At 45.0% G+C, this 19707-nt stretch overlaps 1 protein-coding gene across 1 annotated transcript in view; it reads right to left on the minus strand.

The window, feature by feature from the left end:
• LOC109921465 (annexin A2-like) overlaps positions 1–19707 on the minus strand; it is a 145568-nt gene that overhangs the window by 119847 nt on the left and 6014 nt on the right. The window contains exons 3-9 of the mRNA XM_048617029.1: positions 18269–18356; positions 16384–16478; positions 12418–12531; positions 9727–9817; positions 5919–5998; positions 1301–1360; positions 965–1058 (exon numbers count right to left, since the gene is read on the minus strand). Coding sequence (XP_048472986.1) covers positions 965–1058; positions 1301–1360; positions 5919–5998; positions 9727–9817; positions 12418–12531; positions 16384–16478; positions 18269–18356 — 622 coding nt within the window. The remainder of the gene's footprint in view (positions 1–964; positions 1059–1300; positions 1361–5918; positions 5999–9726; positions 9818–12417; positions 12532–16383; positions 16479–18268; positions 18357–19707) is intronic.

The following is a 19707-nucleotide window of genomic DNA, read 5'->3' on the forward strand; positions in this document are numbered from 1 at the left end:
GAGATTGTGAGCGAGGGTGCGAGTGTGCACTGGGTCACTAATTCCTGCAGTGTGAGATTGTGAGCGAGGGTCTGAGTGTGCACTGGGTCACTAATTCCCGTAGTGTGAGATTGTGAGCGAGGGTGTGAGTGAGAGTTTGCATCAGTTCACTAATTCCTGTAGCAACAGAAGGAGTGACATGTTAGCAAAGGAGTTAAAAGTTATTGAGTTACAGATGGGAACATGGAACTGGGGACAGCACCATACTGAACGGTGAAAACGATTCAAAGGCTGAACATCCTACTGTAACAGACTGTAACAAACCGCAACAAATCCCCTCAAACTATTCAGAATCTGGTCTAGACCTTAACTTTCTGTTACTTCAAAGACAAGTGCCAGGTGCTGTGTTCTGGATGCAATTTGATTGGTCAAACTATCAGATTTGAATCAAAACACACTTTGTTCGTACACTATAGTTAAAATACAACAAAAAAAAATGAAGGATGGGAATTAGTTAACTCTAGTGGAAAACTTAACAGAATAATAGATTATTTAACTATTATATAGTAACTGTAGTCCCATAAACACCCTTGGCAAAGGCAAAATAGATTGTCTCACAGGCAATTCTCCCATTCAGGAGGATTAACATCAAGAGAGAATTCTGAGGCAGAGAGTAGCAGGGAGGAATGTACTGTAGCTCCTAAACCCAGCTTTGAGACCCCAGCAGTGACTGCTACTGAGAAACCAAAACTATAAATCCTGGTTCTGTGGGAGATTGTCCCATCCATTCAGGCTGCTTCTATTGTTCCAACTTTAAAAAGAAAAAGCCCCAAGGCCTCAAAAGCCATTTACTTTATGGCTTTCCATAGACAGCTCATACCTCTGTCTTAAAGCCTCTCTTCAATAAAAACAGGACAAAATACACCTCTTAAAGCCATTGTATCATCCCTCCTACTCCTAATTGCTGTGTTTGAGTGCTTCATACCTCTCTGCAGGTGAGGAATGCTCCTCTCAGTCATTATAGACATCCATGTTTTCACATCGGTTCCACGGTTCTTCACTCCAGCTTCATAGAGGGCCTGAGGAGAACCAATTCAACAATGAGCCACCTCAGAAATGGGTGCAGCCCCGGATCTTTACTTTGTATTGTTGTAAGGCAGTGGCTCTACACCTCAAGACTCACCAAACCCTGGGCTAAGGTACCCGAAGGCCAGCCGAAGTCCTGGCCAGTACGGTGCCAGTCCAGTGCTAGTTAAAGGGGGTGAGTGTGAGCAAGAGATGGAGCCATGTTTGACCAACATGTTATTGAAGGTTAACCTACCCGTGCATCCTCATCAATCTGCTCATTATCGACCACGTTGGAGGGCTCTGGACGGTTTCCCTGCACACAGAAAGACCCATGTGAAGTTCACTTCCAGACACAGTCAAATTTAAATCCATGTCACATTTTGTACATACAATTCTGGTTAAACCATGCTGTGTACTGCAGCCTAGTGATGCTCACAGTTACCATTCTGATCACCTTTGCCTCTAGATCTACTCTGTTCCCCTTTATATTCTTTGACTGTTTGTGTATCTTTCTCATTGCGTTTTGGCTGTGTATCCTTGTATGGTCTTCAGCCGCTCCCAGAGATGTGTTCTCCACCCATTCCCTCTCTGATTGGCACTATACAAGGCAGTTGCTTTTGGCAGAATTAGACTGAGAGGTAACGCAGGATCAGGTAAGTGGATCGATTTCACCTTGGGCCACAGAGAGATCCTGGCCCTGACACTCTGCGTTACCAGTGTGGGTGGTGGTGAGCTGCCTTCTGAAACTGCTGCAGTTATCCACAGTGTCCTTAGGGAGGGAATTCCAGGAGGAGACGCAGCAATATTGTCCCAGGTCAGGATGATCAGTGGTTTGGAGGGAAGTGGTTGTGTACTGAATCAATCTTCAAAATGACAAAAGACTGCAGCACTCTCTGTAAGTAACCTAATTTCTGTTTAAATCTGACCAATATGTACTGATTGTAACGAGGCCAGCCAGATGGACCTCATAGAATATGAGTTCCCTTATCATGGCTGTTAACCTGGTCCGATCAGGGAGCCCTGGCTGACTGATAAGAACAAAAGTGTCACAGATACTGACTACCAGGCTCAGAAAGACAAGGACTGTTCATGTGTAAATAAAGGGTGACCTGGTGATGGGCCTCTGTGGACTTATTTCACAATATATCTTTGATAATCAAATCATTACTATCCTAACAATGCTCAGAGGCTCCACGGTCTGTATTTAATCACGTGCCTCATTAAAGACTCAGAGCTCTTTCGACAGCACCTGCCAAATCTGCAACATCTACCTTCTGGAAGGACAAGGGCAGCACGTACACAACCACTTGCAAGTTCCCTCCAAACCACTGATCGTCCGGGCGTGGGACAATATTGCTGCGTCTGCTCCTGGAATTCCCTCCCTGAGGACACTGTGGGTGTCCCTACAGCACCTGGAATGCAGCAGTTTGAGAAGGCAGCTCACCGCCATCCCCCACCAACCTCCCCCCCACCCCCACCCCACCCCCCTCACTGGTAACACAGAGCGTCTGAAGAATGCATTTTGTTGTGGTTCAGTCTGTAATCACTCACTCTCTCACAAATCAAGAATTGCTGACAAACGTCCACCTTTCAGGACATGGGGCACCTCAGAGGGTGCACTGCCATATCATTCCCTCAATAACCCAATACAAAAATGGCATCCAAATGGAGGTGACATCCCATCGCCTAGGGATTAGACAGAACTATCAGGAGTTAGAGTAAATACAGCTCTTTCTCCTTTTAATAAAAGAAACTATCATGAATAGGAAATGTTTGGAGGAGCATGGGCCAAGTGCAGGCAAGTGGGACTAGTTTAGTTTGGGATTATGGTTGGCACGGACTGGTTGGACCGAAGGGTCTGTTTCTGTGCCGTATGACTCTATGACTCTATGAACACGAGCAATCATGAGCAGTGCTGAAAAGAAAGAAGAAATATACAGTTGGATATGGATAGCTTAGGCAATTGGGCCAACATTTGGAGATCAATTTTCACATAGATAAGTATGAGGTTATCCATTTTGGCTGGAGGCATAGAAAGACAACTTATTACCTAAATGGAGAGAAGGGTGATTAGGAAAATAAATGCTGGCCCAGCCAGCAACTTCCACATCCTATGGATGAATAAAAGAAAGTGATCAAAAACAAAGTTGCTGGAAAAGCTCAGCAGGTCTGGCAGCATCAGTGAAGGAGAAAACAATTCTGAGGAACGGTGACCAGACCTGAAACGTTAACTCTGTTTTCTCCTTCACAGATGCTGCCAGACCTGCTGAGCTTTTCCAGCAACTTAGTTTTTATTCCTGATTTACAGCGTCTGCAGTTCTTTCGGTTTTTTAAAAGAAAGTGATCAGTGTATGATAAGTGTAAGCTATTGACGATTAAGGAAGGAAGTGGACAGATTTAAAGATTGATTTATTTTAACTTGGTCAGCTGCAAATTCTTGCTGGGGTAGCTTCACAGTTGGATGATCAGGTTAATTTCTGTCCTGACCAGACAGAGAGAGTTGGTGGGGGTGGGGAGGGGGCTGATGGCTATTGAGGTTTAATCCAGAACCAGGACAGCACTCTATGGGATGTTATTTCCACAGTGAATTCCCTGTCTCTGCCCTGTCTTTGCGAGATTAGATAAGTCCCGCGGAACCTTCACAGAAACAGGGCTCAATGATACTGGGACTCCTCAATTCCACGATTGCAGTCTGGAACAGCCGAATCAGAAAGTCACTATTACGACTTGTAAAGCTGCTGGATAAATGCAAGGGCAAGATAGGAGCCAAATGCCAGCAAAACAGTATGTCCCTGTTAGGGTGAAGGGCAAGGCTGGTGGGTGTAGGGAATGCTGGATGACTGGAGAAATCGAAGTTTCGGCCAAGAAAAAGAAGGAAGCATATGTCAGGGATAGGCAGCAGGGATTGAGTGAATCCCTGGAAGAGTATAAAGGCAGTAGGAGTATACTTAAGAAGGAAATCAGGAGGACAAAAAGGGGACATGAGATAGCTTTGGCAAAAAGGGTTATGGAGAATCCAAAGGGATTCTACAAATACATTAAGGACAAATGGGTAACTAGGGAGAGAATAGGGCCTCTTAAAGATCAGCAACGCTGCCTATGTGTGGCGCTAGAGATGGGGGAGATACTAAACAAATATTTTGCATTAGTGTTAACTGTGTAGAAGGATATAGAAGCTAGAGAACTTGGGGAAATGAACAGCAACATCTTGAAAAATGTCCCAAAATTCAGAGGAAGTGGTGATGCACATCTTAAAATGCATAAAGGTGGATAAATCCCTGGGACCTGATCAGGTGTACCCTAGAACTCTGTGGGAAGCTAGGGACGTGATTGCTGGACACCTTGCTGAGATATTTGTATCATTTATAATCACAGGTGAGGTGCCAGAAGACTAGAGGTTGGCTAACGTGGTGCCAGTATTTTAAAAAAGGTGGTAAGGAAAAGCCAGGGAACTATAGACCGGTGAGCCTGACATCGGTGGTGGGCAAGTTGTTGAAAGGAATCCTGAGGGGCAGGGTTTACATGTTTTTGGAAAGGCAAGGACTGAGTCAGGATAGTCGACATGGCTTTGTGCATCGGAAATCATGTCTTACTGACTTGATTCAGGTTTTTTGAACAGGGAGCGAAGAGGATTGATAAGGAAAGGGTGGTGGAAGTAATCTACATGGACTTCAGTTAAGGTGTTTGACAAGATTCCTCATGGTGGACAGGTTAGCAAGGTTAGATCACATGGAATACAGGGGGAACTAGTTATCTGGATACAGAACTGGCTCAAAGGTAGAAAACAGAGGGTGGTGGTGGAGGGTTGCTTCAGCCTGGAGGCCTGTGACCAGTGGTGTGCCACAAGGATCGGTGCTGGGTCCACAGCTTTTCATCATTCATTTGGATGAGAACAGAGGAGGTATGGTTAATAAGTTTGCAGATGACACTAAAATTGATGGTTGTCATGGACAGTGAAGAAGGTTATCTCAGAGTTCAATGGGACCTTGATCAGGTGGGCCAATGGGCCGAGGAGTGGCAGATGGAGTTTAATTTAGATAAATGTGAGGTGATTCATTTTGGAAAGGCAAATCAGGGCAGGACTTATACACTTAATGGTAAGGTCCTGGGGAGTGTTGCTGAACAGAGAGACCTTGGAGTGTAGGTTCATAGTTACTTGAAAGTGGAGTCGCAGGTAGATAGGAAAGGATAGTGAAGGTGGTGTTTGGTACACTTGCCTTTCTTGGTTAGTACATTGAGTATAGGAGTTGGGAGGTCATGTTGTGGCTGTAAGAGACATTGGTTAGGCCACTTTTGGAATACTGTGTGCAATTCTGGTCTCCATGCTACAGGAAGGATGTTGTGAAACTTGAAAGGGTTCAGAAAAGATTTACAAGGATGTTGCCAGGGTTGGAGAGCTCGAGATTTAGGGAGAGGTTGAATAGGCTGGGGCTATTTTCCCAGAGTGTCGGAGGCTGAGGGATGAATTCATAGAGGTTTATAAAATGATGAGGGACATGGATAGGGCGAATAACCAAGGTCTTTTCCCTGGGGTGGGGTAGTCCAGAACTAGAGGGCATAGGTTTAAGGTGAGAGGGGAAAGATTTAAAAGGGACCTGAGAGGCAACTTTTTCATGCAGAGGGTGGTGTGTGTATGGAATGAGCTCCCAGAGGAAGTGGTGGAGGCTGGTACAGTTACAACATTTTAAAGGCATCTGGATGGCTACATGAAGAGGAAGGGTTTTGAGGGATATGAGGCCGATGCTGGCAAATGGGTTTAGATTAATTTAGGATATCTCGTTGGCATGGATGAGTTGGACCAAAGGTTCTGTTTCCATGTTTACATCTCCATGATCCTAAGTCAAATGTTTAACGTATAATTAGGGATATACCTTTGCTAGGGCACAAAGAAGCTTGCAGAAATCTCCAGAAGTATCCTCCTTGATGTCCTTAATCATATCTTTCTTGTAAACTGCAAACAGAAATATTTTACAAACAATAAAAAAATATTGTTTGCCAGGGGGGGGGGGGGGGGGGTGTTGTTTAATATTGTGGGAATATTTCTTCCATCATTATCACTCTACCATCTGGGTGAAAAATGGTCATGAAAACCATGGTAATTGGAGGAATTTGAATTCAATTAATAAATCTGGAATATAAAGCCAGTCTCAGTTATAGGGACCATGTAAGAACCATTAGCAATTGTTGTAAAAGCTTATATCTGGTTCACTAATGTCCTTCAGGGAAAGAAATCTGCCGTTGTTATCTGTTCTGGCCTACATGTGACTCCAGACCCACAGCAATGTGGTTGGCTCTCAACTGCCCTCTGGGCAATTAGGGATGGGCAATAAATGCTGGCCCAGCCAGAGATGTCCAAATCCCATGAAAGAACAAAAAAAGAGAATCCTGAATGAAGATGTCAGAACATTATAAACTTGTTTCTCTAATATTCTTATATTAGAAGGGGTGGCACGGTGGCTCAGTGGTTAGCACTGCTGCCTTACAACACCAGGGACCCAGGGCCAATTCCAGCCTCCTGTCTGTATGCAGTTTGCACGTTCTCCCCGTGTCTCCATGAGTTTCCTTGGGGTGCTCTGGTTTCTTCTCCAGTCCAAAGGTGTGCTGGTTAGGTGGATTGGCCATGCTAAATTGTCCCATTGTGTCCAGGGATGTGCAGGCTATGTAGGTTAGCCATGTGAAATGCAGGGTTAGGTTGGGGGTAGTTAGGTTGGGGTACAGACTTGATGGGCTAAATGGCCTCTTTCCACACTGTTGGGATTCTATGGTTCTTGCGGCTGCTGTTTAATGGAGAAGGTGACCTATTTAAACAGAACAATACAGTTAAGGTCAAAACATTGAATGTTTTCAGGAAAAAGTCAGATAGAGTTCTGAGGGATAAAGTGACCAAAGGGTATGGGGTAAAACCAGGAACAGGGTAATGATTGAATGATCATATTGATTGGTGAGCAGGCTCTAAGGACTGAGTGGCCTACTCCTGGTCCCGATTTCCACGTTTCTATATGTTCACTACACCAAGCAGAAAGGTCTATATGATATTCTGAATCTGTCTGGAGTACAGAGATGGTTTCACTTGGCACAAAAATCTCAATAGAGCATCAAGCTCAACTCTGAGCCCTATCCCCTAGCAGGCATATGGTTCTGGAACAGGGAGGGCTGAATTATAAGAGTAAGTTAAATCGACTTGGTTCGTATTCATTTGGTTACAGAAGATGAAGTTGTGAGCTAAATAAATTTTTTTTTTACTTATTCATTCACAAACTGGAGTGTCACTGGCTGGCCCATCATTTACAGCCTATCCCTAACAGCCCAAGGGAAAGTTGGTTCTGAATTGTCTTCCAGGATTGCTGCAGTCCTTGGCTGTAGATAGACACCCAACGCTGTTCAGGATTTTAATCCAGCGACAGCGAAGGAACAGTGATATATTTCCAAGTCAGGATGGTGAGTGGCTTGGAGGGGAACTTCATGGTGGTGATGTTCCCATGTATCTGCTGTGGGCCTGGACGCATGTAGATGAGCCCAGGTAACTGTCAAAATATGAGTAGAGTTTTCAGAGCAGATTTTTGGAAGTGGATTGGCCTGAAACCTCTTGAATGAGATGGAAGCGCTTTAGATAAAAAAAAAACTCTTTATTGAGCCTTGTAGTTAAAGAGCATCTCACAGCCAGGGAAAAGCCTTAAGGAAGATTTTCACAATGTTTAGTTAACATAACATGGCCCTGTGTGCCAATTTCATTTAGATTATGCAGAAAGACTTGCTGTTTTCACCACATATCACTTTGGCTTAAATACTGCAAGCATGATTAGAAACTCTGTGACTGATACAAAAATTACCAGTGTAGGTTTACGGTGAGCAAGACAGCTGTAGACTGCTAGAAGATAACAATTAACTAGCCAAGTGGGTGACCTAGTGAGAAATGGAGTGCACTCTAGCAATGCTTTTGGGCAAGGCTAACAGGACAAGGAACTACACACAAATATTTGGGGTCTTCTGGTACAATGGCAGTGCCCCTATCTCTGGCTCTGGAGACCAGGTTTCAAATTCTAACTGCTCCATATGTTTCACAGGGAGGTGATGGCCTAGTGGTATTATCGTTAAACGATTAATCCTGAGGCTCAGGTAATGTTTTGGGGACCCTGGTTTGAATCCTTCCACAGCAGATGGTGGAACTTTAATTGAGTAACCAAAAAAATCTGGAATTAAGGATCTAACGATGGCCAAGAATCCATTGTCAACTGTTGGGAAAAAACCATCTGGTTCGCTTTAGGGAAGGAAACTGCCATCCTTACCTGGTCTGGAATACATGTGACTACAGACCCACAGCAATGTGGTTGACTCTCAACTGCCATCTGGGTTTTTAAGAATGAGTAACAAATGTGGGTCTGATTTACATTCCAAAAGTGAATAAAAAGAAGTGTGGAATAGAATATCAATTTATCATTTGTATTTTCGCAATAAAACGTGAGAAGTGTTTAAATCACCATAAGCACAGGAGCAGGAAGAAGGCCATTCAGCCCCTCGAGCCTGGTCCACCATTCAATATGATCATGGCTGATCCTTCTCATGGACTCAGCTCCACTCACCCATTTGCTCACCATAACCCTTAATTCCTTTACCGGTCAAAAATCTATCTTTGCCTTAAAACCAGTCAATGAAACAGCCTCAATTACTTCACTGGACAGGGAATTCCACAGATTCACAACCCTTTGGGTTCCTTTATTCATTCATGGGATGAGGGCATTGCTGGCCAGGCAGCATTTATTGTCCATCCCTAATTGCCCATACAGTCAACCACATTGCTGTGGGTCTGGAGTTACATGTAGGCCAGACCAGGTAAGGATGGCACTTTCCTTCCCTAAAGGGCATTAGTGAACCAGATGGGTTTTTCTGACAATCGACTCATGGTCATCATTAGATTCTTAATTCCAGATATTTATTGAATTCAAATTCCACTATCTGCAGTGGTGGGATTTGAACGCAGGTTCCCAGAATACTAGCTAGGTCTCTGGACTAACATTCCAGCGATAATACCAGTAGGCCATCACCTCCCCTTTTAGGGTGAAGAAGTTCCTCCTCAACTCAGTCCTAAATCTGCTCCCTCTTATTTTGAGGCTTGGCCCCCTAGTTCTAGTTTCACCAGCCAGTGGAAACAACCTCCCTGCTTCTACCTTATCTATTCCCTTCATAATTTTATAACGTGTACAGGTACAGAATAACTGCTTCGTGTGAAGACTTTAACTGACAAGGAAGACACAGACCAAACTCACACCTAGGAGGACAAGGGAAGCCAACACATGACAACATATTGCAGTACATACACGGACCACCTGCAAGTTCCCCTCCAAGCCACACGCCACCCTGACCTGTAACTACATCACCATTCCTTCAGCGTCACTGGGTCAGATTCCTGGAACTTCCTAACAGTGCCGTGGGTGTACCTATACCTCAAGGACTACAGCGAATCAAGAAGGCAGCTTATCCCAATCTACTCAAGGTAAATAGGGACAGGTCATAAATGCTGATCTAGCCAGTGACATCTACATCCTGCGAACAAATAGATTAAAATAAAATTGAATAGGCTAAGTTTGGTTTTCTTTTGAACAGAGGAGGCTGAGGGAAGATTGAATAATGATGAGTAACCAAGATAGAGTGGGTGTTCAGACAAAATTTCTCCCCACTTACCCTCTTGGTAGGTCACATTCATATCCTGGATTTCCTTGTTTGTGCGAGAGCACAGGATCTCAATCAGAGTGGCTTCATTGGTTCCCAAACCCTATGGAAAGAAGATTTTAAAACTCATTACCTTTTTATTGGTAAAATCACATGAATGTACATCACAGATAGTAGGAACTGCAGATGCTGGAGAATCTGAGATAACAAGGTGTAGAGCTGGATGAACACAGCAGGCCAAGCAACATCAGAGGAGCAGGAAGGCTGACGTTTCGGGCCTCAGGCTGCTTGGCCTGCTGTGTTCATCCAGCTGTACACCTTGTTATCTCAGAATGCACATCACATCAAAGGTACTCAGCAGAAATTATAAGCCGTTTACAGCTTGCATTAGAACTCAGCGTGTGGAAGGGAGAATGGGAGGTTCATCCAAAGGATCTTTCTGTGCCCACTGAATCTGGTGTCTCAGACGCTCATGGATCTGTACATTAACAATTTTCGATAAATCTCCCGTGCCACAGCCAACAACCACCAGATAGTGCATCAGGATCTGACTTGCTGCCTATCATTGGGAAGATTACAGGGAGACATTGAATGTCAGGATCATCTTACAGGATGGACGACTTGAAAATTAATTCCCTTGTAGCAAGCCATCCGGCCTCTGGGTGAGTGAACACCATCACTGAGCCAGTGTGACAGATAACAAGGGGCAAATGTCTGTGTGATGAGTGAGTGTGAGCAATCTGAGAGTGTGAATTGTTTTTGTACCTAGGTATGGTACTATATTCCTGTGAGATGGCATTTGGTCATCTTGTTATCTGTCAGTTACAAGCTCCTCCTGATGTGTAACAAGTGTACTTGTGCAGATGTGCGACTTTGTATGTCCCAGGGACACTGTACACACAAACCTGTCTATGTGTGCCTGCATGCTAGTGTGCAGCTGTGTACATGAGAGTATGAGTGCACAAGTGAGAGTCTGTAAGTTAAACTCAAATGTCATCCTGCGAATGAATCTCAGAGACCGCTTGTGTCTGGGTGTGAGAATGAGTGTGTGTGAGTCAGAGAGTCAATGTGCATGAGTGTGTGCTCACACATGTGTGAGAGAGAGAGGATTATAGTTTGATTGAAGGTGACAGAGTGATTGTGAGTTTGAGACAAGTAAGGGAAAGTGAAAAGGGTGACAGTGGTAGCAAATCTCTGTTTGCAACATACGTCCAATATATAAAAGGTGTACTTGTGACAGCATGTGTAAAGTGCAGATGTGTTTTTATGTATGGTGAGAGACATAGGGCATTGTGTGGACATGAATGTGTATAAATGCGTGAGCATGATAGTATGTGTATGTGTGTGTGTTTGAGAGAGTGATAGCATGCATATATGAGTGTGAAGAGATGTTCTGATGCTCTCCCTGTTTCCTTTGTGCTGTAACTCGCACCTCCCGGTGTCCAGGGAACAATGAGGTAGGGGTTGGTTCCAGATTGTTCTGGGTTGGGTTGGTTGCAGATGAGAGTGGCCTTGAGGAGCAGGCAGGGTCTGAAACTCTTGCTCCTCTAGGACACTTGCTGTGCTACAGAACGGCCAGGTTTTGAGCAAAAATTGTCTCTCAGATCTCTTTAACCTGGTGAAACTCCACCTCTCTCTGTGTGGGGAATTGGGGAGAGTGGGATTAGGGCATGTGGGAATTAGGGAGGAGTTTGGTTGGATCTTGTCCTACATCTGGAAAACTCGAACACATCTCCTTCTCCGCTGCCTTTTATCTCTCAAGGTATTCTACGTACTCTCATGTCTGGTAGTACTTCATGGTTCCCACACCTCTACCTAGTTTGTTTAAACCCTCCCTACTGGTCTAGGAAATCACCCCATAAAGACATTGGTTCAGACTGAGATTAGATTTTGGCTGATCTGCACCTCAACTACATTTTCCTGCCACATTTTCTATCATCACCCTAACTCAACAAAAAAAACATTAAACCCAGGCTTGAGAGTTCTAATCAAACAGTTTTTGTTGGGTGGGACAGTTCTAGCTTTGAACTCTCCCCTGTTTGATGAAGTGTTTCCTGCACTTACCCCTAAATGGCCTGGTTCACATTTTAACTCTATGTTCCCCTTCTTTGTGGCTGCCTGAGCAGGAGGAATAGTTTCCCACCATTTCGCAGTGGCTCAGTGGTTAGCAGTGCTGCCTCACAGCGCCAAGGACCCGGGTACAATTCCACCCTCGGGCGACTGTCTGTGTGGAGTTCGCACATTCTCCCCGTGTCTGTGTGGGTTTCCACCGGGTACTCCCACAGTCCAAAGATGTGCAGGTTAGGGTGGATTGGCCATGCTAAATTGCCCCATAGTGTGCAGGGATGTGGAGGCTAGGTGGGTTAGCCATGGGGAAATGCAAGGTAACAGGGATGGGGCAGGTCTGGGTGGGATGTTCTTCAGAGGGTTGGTGGGGACTCAATGGGCCGAATGGCCTGCAACCATGCTGTAGGGATTCTATAATCTACCCTATTGAATTTTTCAATGATTTTAAGCATCTTGAACAATTCACACCATAATCATACTAAACCCTAAGGATTACAAATGCTAGTCAGTGTAACAGGCTCCTGCTCAGGGAGCAGCAGGGGAAGTAAGAGGGAACTGTCCCAATTTAAACCCCTTCTGCCACAATCCCACCAACCAACCTCCCCCAGCCAGGGAACCTCCCGGTCAAATCCTCACCTTAACTGCACCTCGCACTTCAGAGGCATCGTATTTGACTGGAGTCTTCAGCAACCCCAGGATGACAGATCGCAGAGGATCAGAGAGAGCAGAGTGCAGTTTATCCTCCAGTTTCTGCAGAAATGAGAAAAAACATTTAACGGCGACCAAGTCAGCACACAGAGGCACATCCGGGGAGAGTGAGTACACATTGCTCACTGAGAGAGAGAGACAGAGAGAGAGAGAGAGAGAGCGAGGGGGAGAGAGAGGGAGAAAGAGACAGATAGAGAGAGGGAGAGAGGCAGAGAGAGAGAGAGACAGAGAGAGAGGCAGAGAAAGAGAGACAGATACACTGACAGAGAGAGGCAGAGAAAGAGAGACAGATACACTGACAGAGAGGGGCAGAGAGAGAGAGGCAGAGAGACTGAGAGAGAGAGACAGAGAGAGAGGTAGAGAAAGAGAGACACAGAGAGAGAGACAGAGACACTGACAGAGAAAGAGGCAGAGACATTGACAGAGAGAGGCAGAGAGAGAGAGAGGCAGAGACACTGAGAGACAGAGAGAGAGACAGAGACAGAGGCAGAGAAAGAGAGACACAGAGAGACAGAGACACTGACAGAGAGAGGCAGAGAGACTGAGAGAGAGAGAGACAGAGAAGCGGAGAGAGAGAGAGAGACAGAGACACTGAGACAGAGACCGAGACAGAGAGACAGAGAGAGAGGCAGAGAGAGAGACAGAGAGAGTGAGAGAGAGAAAGAGCGCAACAGGGCAGACAATCAGCACAATGAGGGAGGTTATACCTAATAGCAAACCGTGCATTATTAAAAAGAACATAACAGAATGATACAAGGAAGAAGGTGAGAAACCAATAGGTTCCAAGCTGGAAATTTGAGACTCAAGCCATTTACAAATCCAGAAAAGATTTAGAAATAGGCAGCTGTATAACAACAGTTTATATTTATGTCAGAGGTATCTATTTACTTGATATTTCCTTTGCATCCTCTAAAGGACGTTTACAGTCTTCCTGATGTGTAGTGACCAGACTGAACCCAATTCTTCAGTTGAGCTCATTACAAAGTAATTGCACTGTTTTTGTACTGAGTACCTCAATTTATGAAGCCCAGAATCCCATGAACTCTTCGATCTAGTCTCTCAATATGACCTGCTGCCTTCAAAGATCTAAGCACACACACCCCGTATCTCCCTAGAATAATGGAATCATACAGTACAGACCAGACCCTTTGGTCTTCAATTGATTTCTTGAGATCCCTTGTAATTTCTATACTCCTCTAGAGTCTCAGTTGTTTTGATTTGCTTGTGTCTGTTATAAGTCTCTCTTTTCCTTTTTATTCAGTCCTGAATATTCCTGGTTATCCAGGATTTTCTAGACTTGTTGTTCCTACATTTCACCATAAAGGGAACATAGAGTCATACAACTGTACAGCATAGAAATAAACCCTGCAGTCCAACCATCCAACCGTTTATGCCATCCAGACATTTTAATTTAATCTAACCCCATTTGCCAGCATTTAGCCCATATCCCTCTAAACTCTTCCCATTCATATATCCATCCAGATGCTTTTTAAATGTTGTAACTGTACCAGCCTCCACCACTTCCTCTGGCAGCTCATTTCTGTGCGTGAAAAAGTTGTCCCTTAGATCCATTTTAAATCTTTCCCCTATCCCCTCCCAACTTAATCCTGTGCCCTCTAGTTTTGGACTCCCCTACACTGGGGAAAAGATCTTGAATATTCACCCTATCCATGCCCCTCATGTTGGGCCTGTACTCTCCCCAGTATCTTTTTGAACGCTTCCCACTATTCTGCTGTAGATTTACCCTCATGTAGTTGTTCCCAGTCTATTTTCACCAGGTTCTGCTATTTTGTAAATAAAATCTGCCTTACCCCAATCCAAAACCCTTTATGGCAGACCATCGTTGTCCTTTTTCAAACCAAACATAAAACATATAGTGTTTTGGTCACTGTCACCTCAAAAACCTGCATTCCCCAGAATTATGCCCATCACTACACCGTTCCTGTTGGACTACCAACATGTTGATGTAAAATGCGCCCTTACACTCCCGTTAGAACTGAGCCATTCAGTCTGTTTTGCTTGTCTCTATACTTTCTGCCAAAATACACAACCTCACCTTTCTCTGTAATCATTTTAATCTGCCACTTAACTAAAAGCAAAATGCTGCAGATGCTGGAAATCTGAAATTAAAACAGAAGCACTGGAGAAATTCAACAGATGTGGCAGCATCTGTGGAGAGAAACTAGAGTTAGCAGTTTGAGTCCAGTGATCCTCCTTCAGAACATTAACTCTGCTTCTCTCTCTCTCTCTCTCTCTGCAGGTGCTGCCAGACCGGCCGAGTTTCTCCAGCATTCTCTGTTCGTTTTTAAATCTGCCACTGTCTGCCCTTTCTAAGTTTGTTGCAATAAAGGTCAGAGGCTGGTTTGAGAAACTCAAGCCTGATGGCACTGGTGGAGAGAGAAACGGGTGTAGTGTGCTTGAAATTGAAAAGATGACTGGTCTCTGATAGAGTGTGCGAGTTCATGTGTGCGCGTTCTGGAGCAGTGCTGGGGAGAGAAGGAATCATAAGGTCAATGGGGGTTAGAAAGTTTCAAATCAAATGAAACTGCTTATGAGGCAGAGCCTTTGTGATGGAAGACATTACAGAATGAAAGAGGTGACACTGAACCACCACAGAGCGTGTGATTTCACAACATGCAGAATCCACTCCTTCAGTTCTGATATCTTTGTTGCTGACTCCTCCCTGATCTGAACTGATTAATCTAACCTGAGACTGATGTGGCAGTCACCATCTCTTTGCTATCGCTTGAAGTAGAAAAAGTACAGCCATGACTAAATTGACCAGAATTATGGCATTTCCTGCAGCACAGACACAGTTTAATGGGGAATCTTGTGGTGCATTGGTAGTGTCCCTATCTGTGGTTCAGAAAACTTGGGTTCAAGTCCCACCTGCTCCAGAGATGTCTGAACAGGTGATTAAAAATATCTAAATGTATCAGTCATCCAGCAAATCTCAGCTATAATGAAAAGAGGCCTTAGAGGGTTTAGATATTGGAGGTGAACAGGTACTTAAATTGCATCTAAGTCTCAAGTACAAAATAACAGGAACAGCCTGTTTGCCCAGCTGGCCTGTGCCTGTCTTTGCGCTGTAAGTTGAACGTCGCCCAAAGTCACTCTATCCTCATTCTTTAAATTCTCTCCTTCACACAGAAATTCAAATAGCTGGGAGACAGTGAGTTTCGCATTCTCATAGTGACCACTATTTCAGCTGTTGGATTTGGGTTTGTTTGCATCCACACTGCAGTGGTATTAACAGATGTGACGTGACCATGCCAATGTCACATCAGAGTTAAATTTAATCTATTCATCTGACATTATAAACCAAATTAATCCTCTGCTTTTTCCCCCTCCCCAATTTCCTTCTGTTCTTCTCCCTCATCTGGATTCCTCGTCATTTTCTTCCTCCCGCCATCTCCCTTCTATCACCCCAATTCCCCTCCAATCCCCTCCTTCCCATTTCCCAACTTGGCCTCCATTCCTCTCCCTCCATCTCTCCACTTCCCCTCTCTGCACCCATCCATTTCTCCATTTCCCCTCCCTCCATCATTCCCCCATTTCCCCTCCATCCCCCCACTTTCCCTGCATTCTTCTCCCTCCTTCCCAAGTCCCCTCCATTCCACTCCTCCCCTCCTTTCCCCTCCATCTCTCCATTTCCCCTCCATTCGTCCCTCCTGCCTCATCTCCCCTCCCAATCTCTTCATTTCTCCTTCTACGTCACCCCGAGGAATATTGCGTGCACGGACTTTTATTGGTCCTTTGACCTCTCAGAGTCCTGCCCCAGGTGCTGTGTTCTCTGTTGAAGGTCAGCCTGCACTTGCCAGCCTCTGGGATATTTAACACTCTACCCATTTACTGGTTGGAAGGCTGACTGATCAGTAACCAAGACGTACTCACCTGCTTTGTTCTCCTTTCGTAACAAAAGGCAATGTCCTGTCGTTGTGCATTGCTACACTTCGTCAATACATCGATGATAGAATGCTCATCCACACCTAGCACAGGGAACAGAATATTACAGCTTCAAGTCCTTGCATCAGCAATTTACCTGAACTCTGCAGGACAGAGCTCAGGTAACAGACTCAGAACAGCCCAAAACCCCTTGACATCCAATGAAGTATGTTTGAAGTAAGATCACTGTTTGTGCAACCAACAGTGGTAAGAATCATAGAATTCCAGGAGCAGGGGTGTAGGAGAGAAGGCCACTCAGCCCACTGACCATTCCACCCAGCCCCTCCCACCCCCTGTAACTCCACATTTCCCATGGCTAATCCACCTAGCCTGCACATCCCTGAACACTGTGGGGCAATTTCCCATGGCCAATCCACCCTAACCTGCACATCTTTACATTGTGGGGGGAAACCGGAGCACCCAGAGGAAACCCACGCAGACACGGGGAGAACTCGCAATCTCCACCGAGGGTGTGATCCCTGGCGTCCTGAGGCAGCAGTGCTAACCACTGAGCCACCGTGCCACGCCCCAAGCTCCTGCAAACAGAGACAAAATAATGAACCAATATTGCTGACAAAAAGGAGCATGATGTCGAAGGTTTTTGACTTGTGTTCATCATGAGTCAATCAAAGGGCACCAAGATTGATCAGGAATTTACACTGCCTGAGAAAAAGGGAGATGATTGGATGGCCAGTGGACTCTGATTGGTCAGGAGTTGCCAATGGAGCATGCACCAGGGAACAGAAAACCTCCAAACTTCTGGTCAAATACAAAAAAACTGCAGGTTGGCTCAGACTGGTCAAGCCATTGCCATGGATAATTCGTCGAAAAAGATGCAGTGCCTTAATTGCTTTCAATTTAACAAAAGCTTGGGGAGTAACCGCCAACCACCCCCACCACCATGCAATCTCCATGGCAACAGTTCAACCAAATTCCACTTGCCAACCAACCAGTTCCCCTTTTTCACATGCACTACAAATTGTCATTCCTTTTGAAATGTGGCATTCTTGTATCTTGTTCTGATGAGACAAACAATTTCTACAGTGTGCATCTTTTCTCAGCAATGCTCACGTTCTGAACAATCGGGTGACTATTGAGCCAATAATCAGTTTTTGACAATTTTGGTCGAGGGATAAATATTGTCCTGATCGCTGAGGAGAAATTCCCAGTTCTTCTGCGAGCTAACGCTGTGGAATCCTATTCCCAGATGTGGGCCTCAGTTTATCTACACTTCTCGTTGAGACAGAAAGGCAGACAACATCATTAAAGGCCCCTCTGACTCTCGTTATACTCTCTTCCAAATGCTTCCATCAGGCATAAGATACAGAAGCTTCAACATACGAAGCTACAGGTTCAAGAACAGCTTCTTCCCTGCTGTTATTAGACTGCTGAATGGATCTCTCAAATTTCAAATCTAACATTGATCTTGCTTTACGGACCTCCTGTGCAGTGTAACGTGTATCCCTTGCTCCGTCTAAGCACCCAATGATCTGTATGTCCTTGTTTGCCATGATCTGCCTGTACGGCTCGCGAAACAAAACTTTTCACTGGATGTGTGACAACGATAAAACAAATCAAATCTGAAGGCAGCGTATTTTCAACAGTGCAAGTCAGGCCAGAGTCACACTGCTCTAGTCTGTGGAGAGTACCTGCATCAGGTCTTACTGACTCTGAGGTAAGGTTGAGATCAAGAGTGAGTTTGGATAATGTTTGGAGGAAATGCAGGCTGAACACACTGCGGGTTGAAGGATTTCAGCCTGGACCGTGACTGCAAAACACAGTCCCCGACTGGCGCAAGCTCATTCTTGGCACTGATCCAAAGCCAGGAGCTTACCTTTGACTTTAATAGCCCGTTCCAGCTCCACAGCTTCATTTTCTGCATTGAAATTAACAGCTGGTTTCACTGTGGCTCCATCAGAAAGCTGAAAGACAAGGTAAGGAGTTTACAACTATATGTCACTATGTCACAACCCTGGGGATCATCTCATCCCAATCCTCGGAATCCTGCTACCACAATCTCAGAAATCTCCTCGGTCACAATCCTCGGAAAGTCACAATCCTGGGAATTCCGTCATTAAAGTCCCAGCAAACCCCTCAGGCATATTCCAGCGAGTCCCACCCACATCACAACAATTCTGCCAAGCCAACCACTTTTATTGATGGATTTCTGAGCAAGTTTCCACGTTTCAAAAGATTGCTGGGGAAGTGAAAGCCATCTTTTGAATTTGGTTTACTCTCCCAGGGAGACCTCATTGGATAGCTGGGCTGATGAGAGAGCAGTCATAGTCTGAACTTGTTGCTCGCAAACAGCTCATTGCAAATTCTGCCCCTCTCTGAGATTTTAATGGATGCAACCCGACAACAAGTGATCAATGAACTTGGACATAAAATGTAGACAGGAGGAGATGTTTCATTTTTATTTTATAAATTAAGGAGGCCTACACTTGGTAACATATTGTAATTATTTGTATGCCAAGATGTTCATAATTTTCAAAACTCATAGAATCCCTACAGTGTGGAAACAGGCCATTTGGCTCAACAGGTCCACAATAACCCTCTGAAGAGCATCCCACCCAGACCCATTCCCCAACCCCGGCATTTCCCCATGTATAACCCAAACATCCCCGAACACTATGGGGCAATATAGCATGGCCAATCCACCTAGCCTGCACATCTTTGGGCTGTGGGAGGAAACCGGAGCACCCGGAGGAAACCCACACAGACACAGGGAGAATGTGCAAACTCCACGCAGACAGTCGCCCGAGGGTGGAATCAAACCCAGGTCCCTGGTGCTGTGAGGCAGCAGTGCTAACCACTGAGCCACCATGCCACCCCGTCTTATAGCTTTATCCCATTCATTAGTTGCTTGTCACTATATTATTAATTATCATTCCTTGTTATGTTTGTATCTCTCAATCTGTCCAATGCTGTCTATGGCCCTTCACTCAACTGCTTTCTATAATTAAATGTAGTGACCTTCAAACCTACAGCACAAATGCATCCAATCCCAACACGCATCAAAAACGTCTGAAGCACAAACTCTGAAAGCTTACTGGAGAGTCAGCCAGAATTCAATCAAGTCAGTGCCTCCAATTTAGACTGGTTGGATTGGCCATGCTAAATTGTGTATTGTCTCCAAAGATGTGCAGGTTAGGGTGGATTGGCCATGCTAAATAGCGTATAGTCTCCAAAGATGTGCAGGTTAGGGTGGATTGGACATGCTAAATAGCGTATAGTCTCCAAAGATGTGCACGTTAGGATGGATTGCCCATG

Source organism: Rhincodon typus, chromosome 36, assembly GCF_021869965.1.
Source record: "Rhincodon typus isolate 14 chromosome 36, sRhiTyp1.1, whole genome shotgun sequence".
Lineage (NCBI taxonomy): Eukaryota > Metazoa > Chordata > Chondrichthyes > Orectolobiformes > Rhincodontidae > Rhincodon > Rhincodon typus.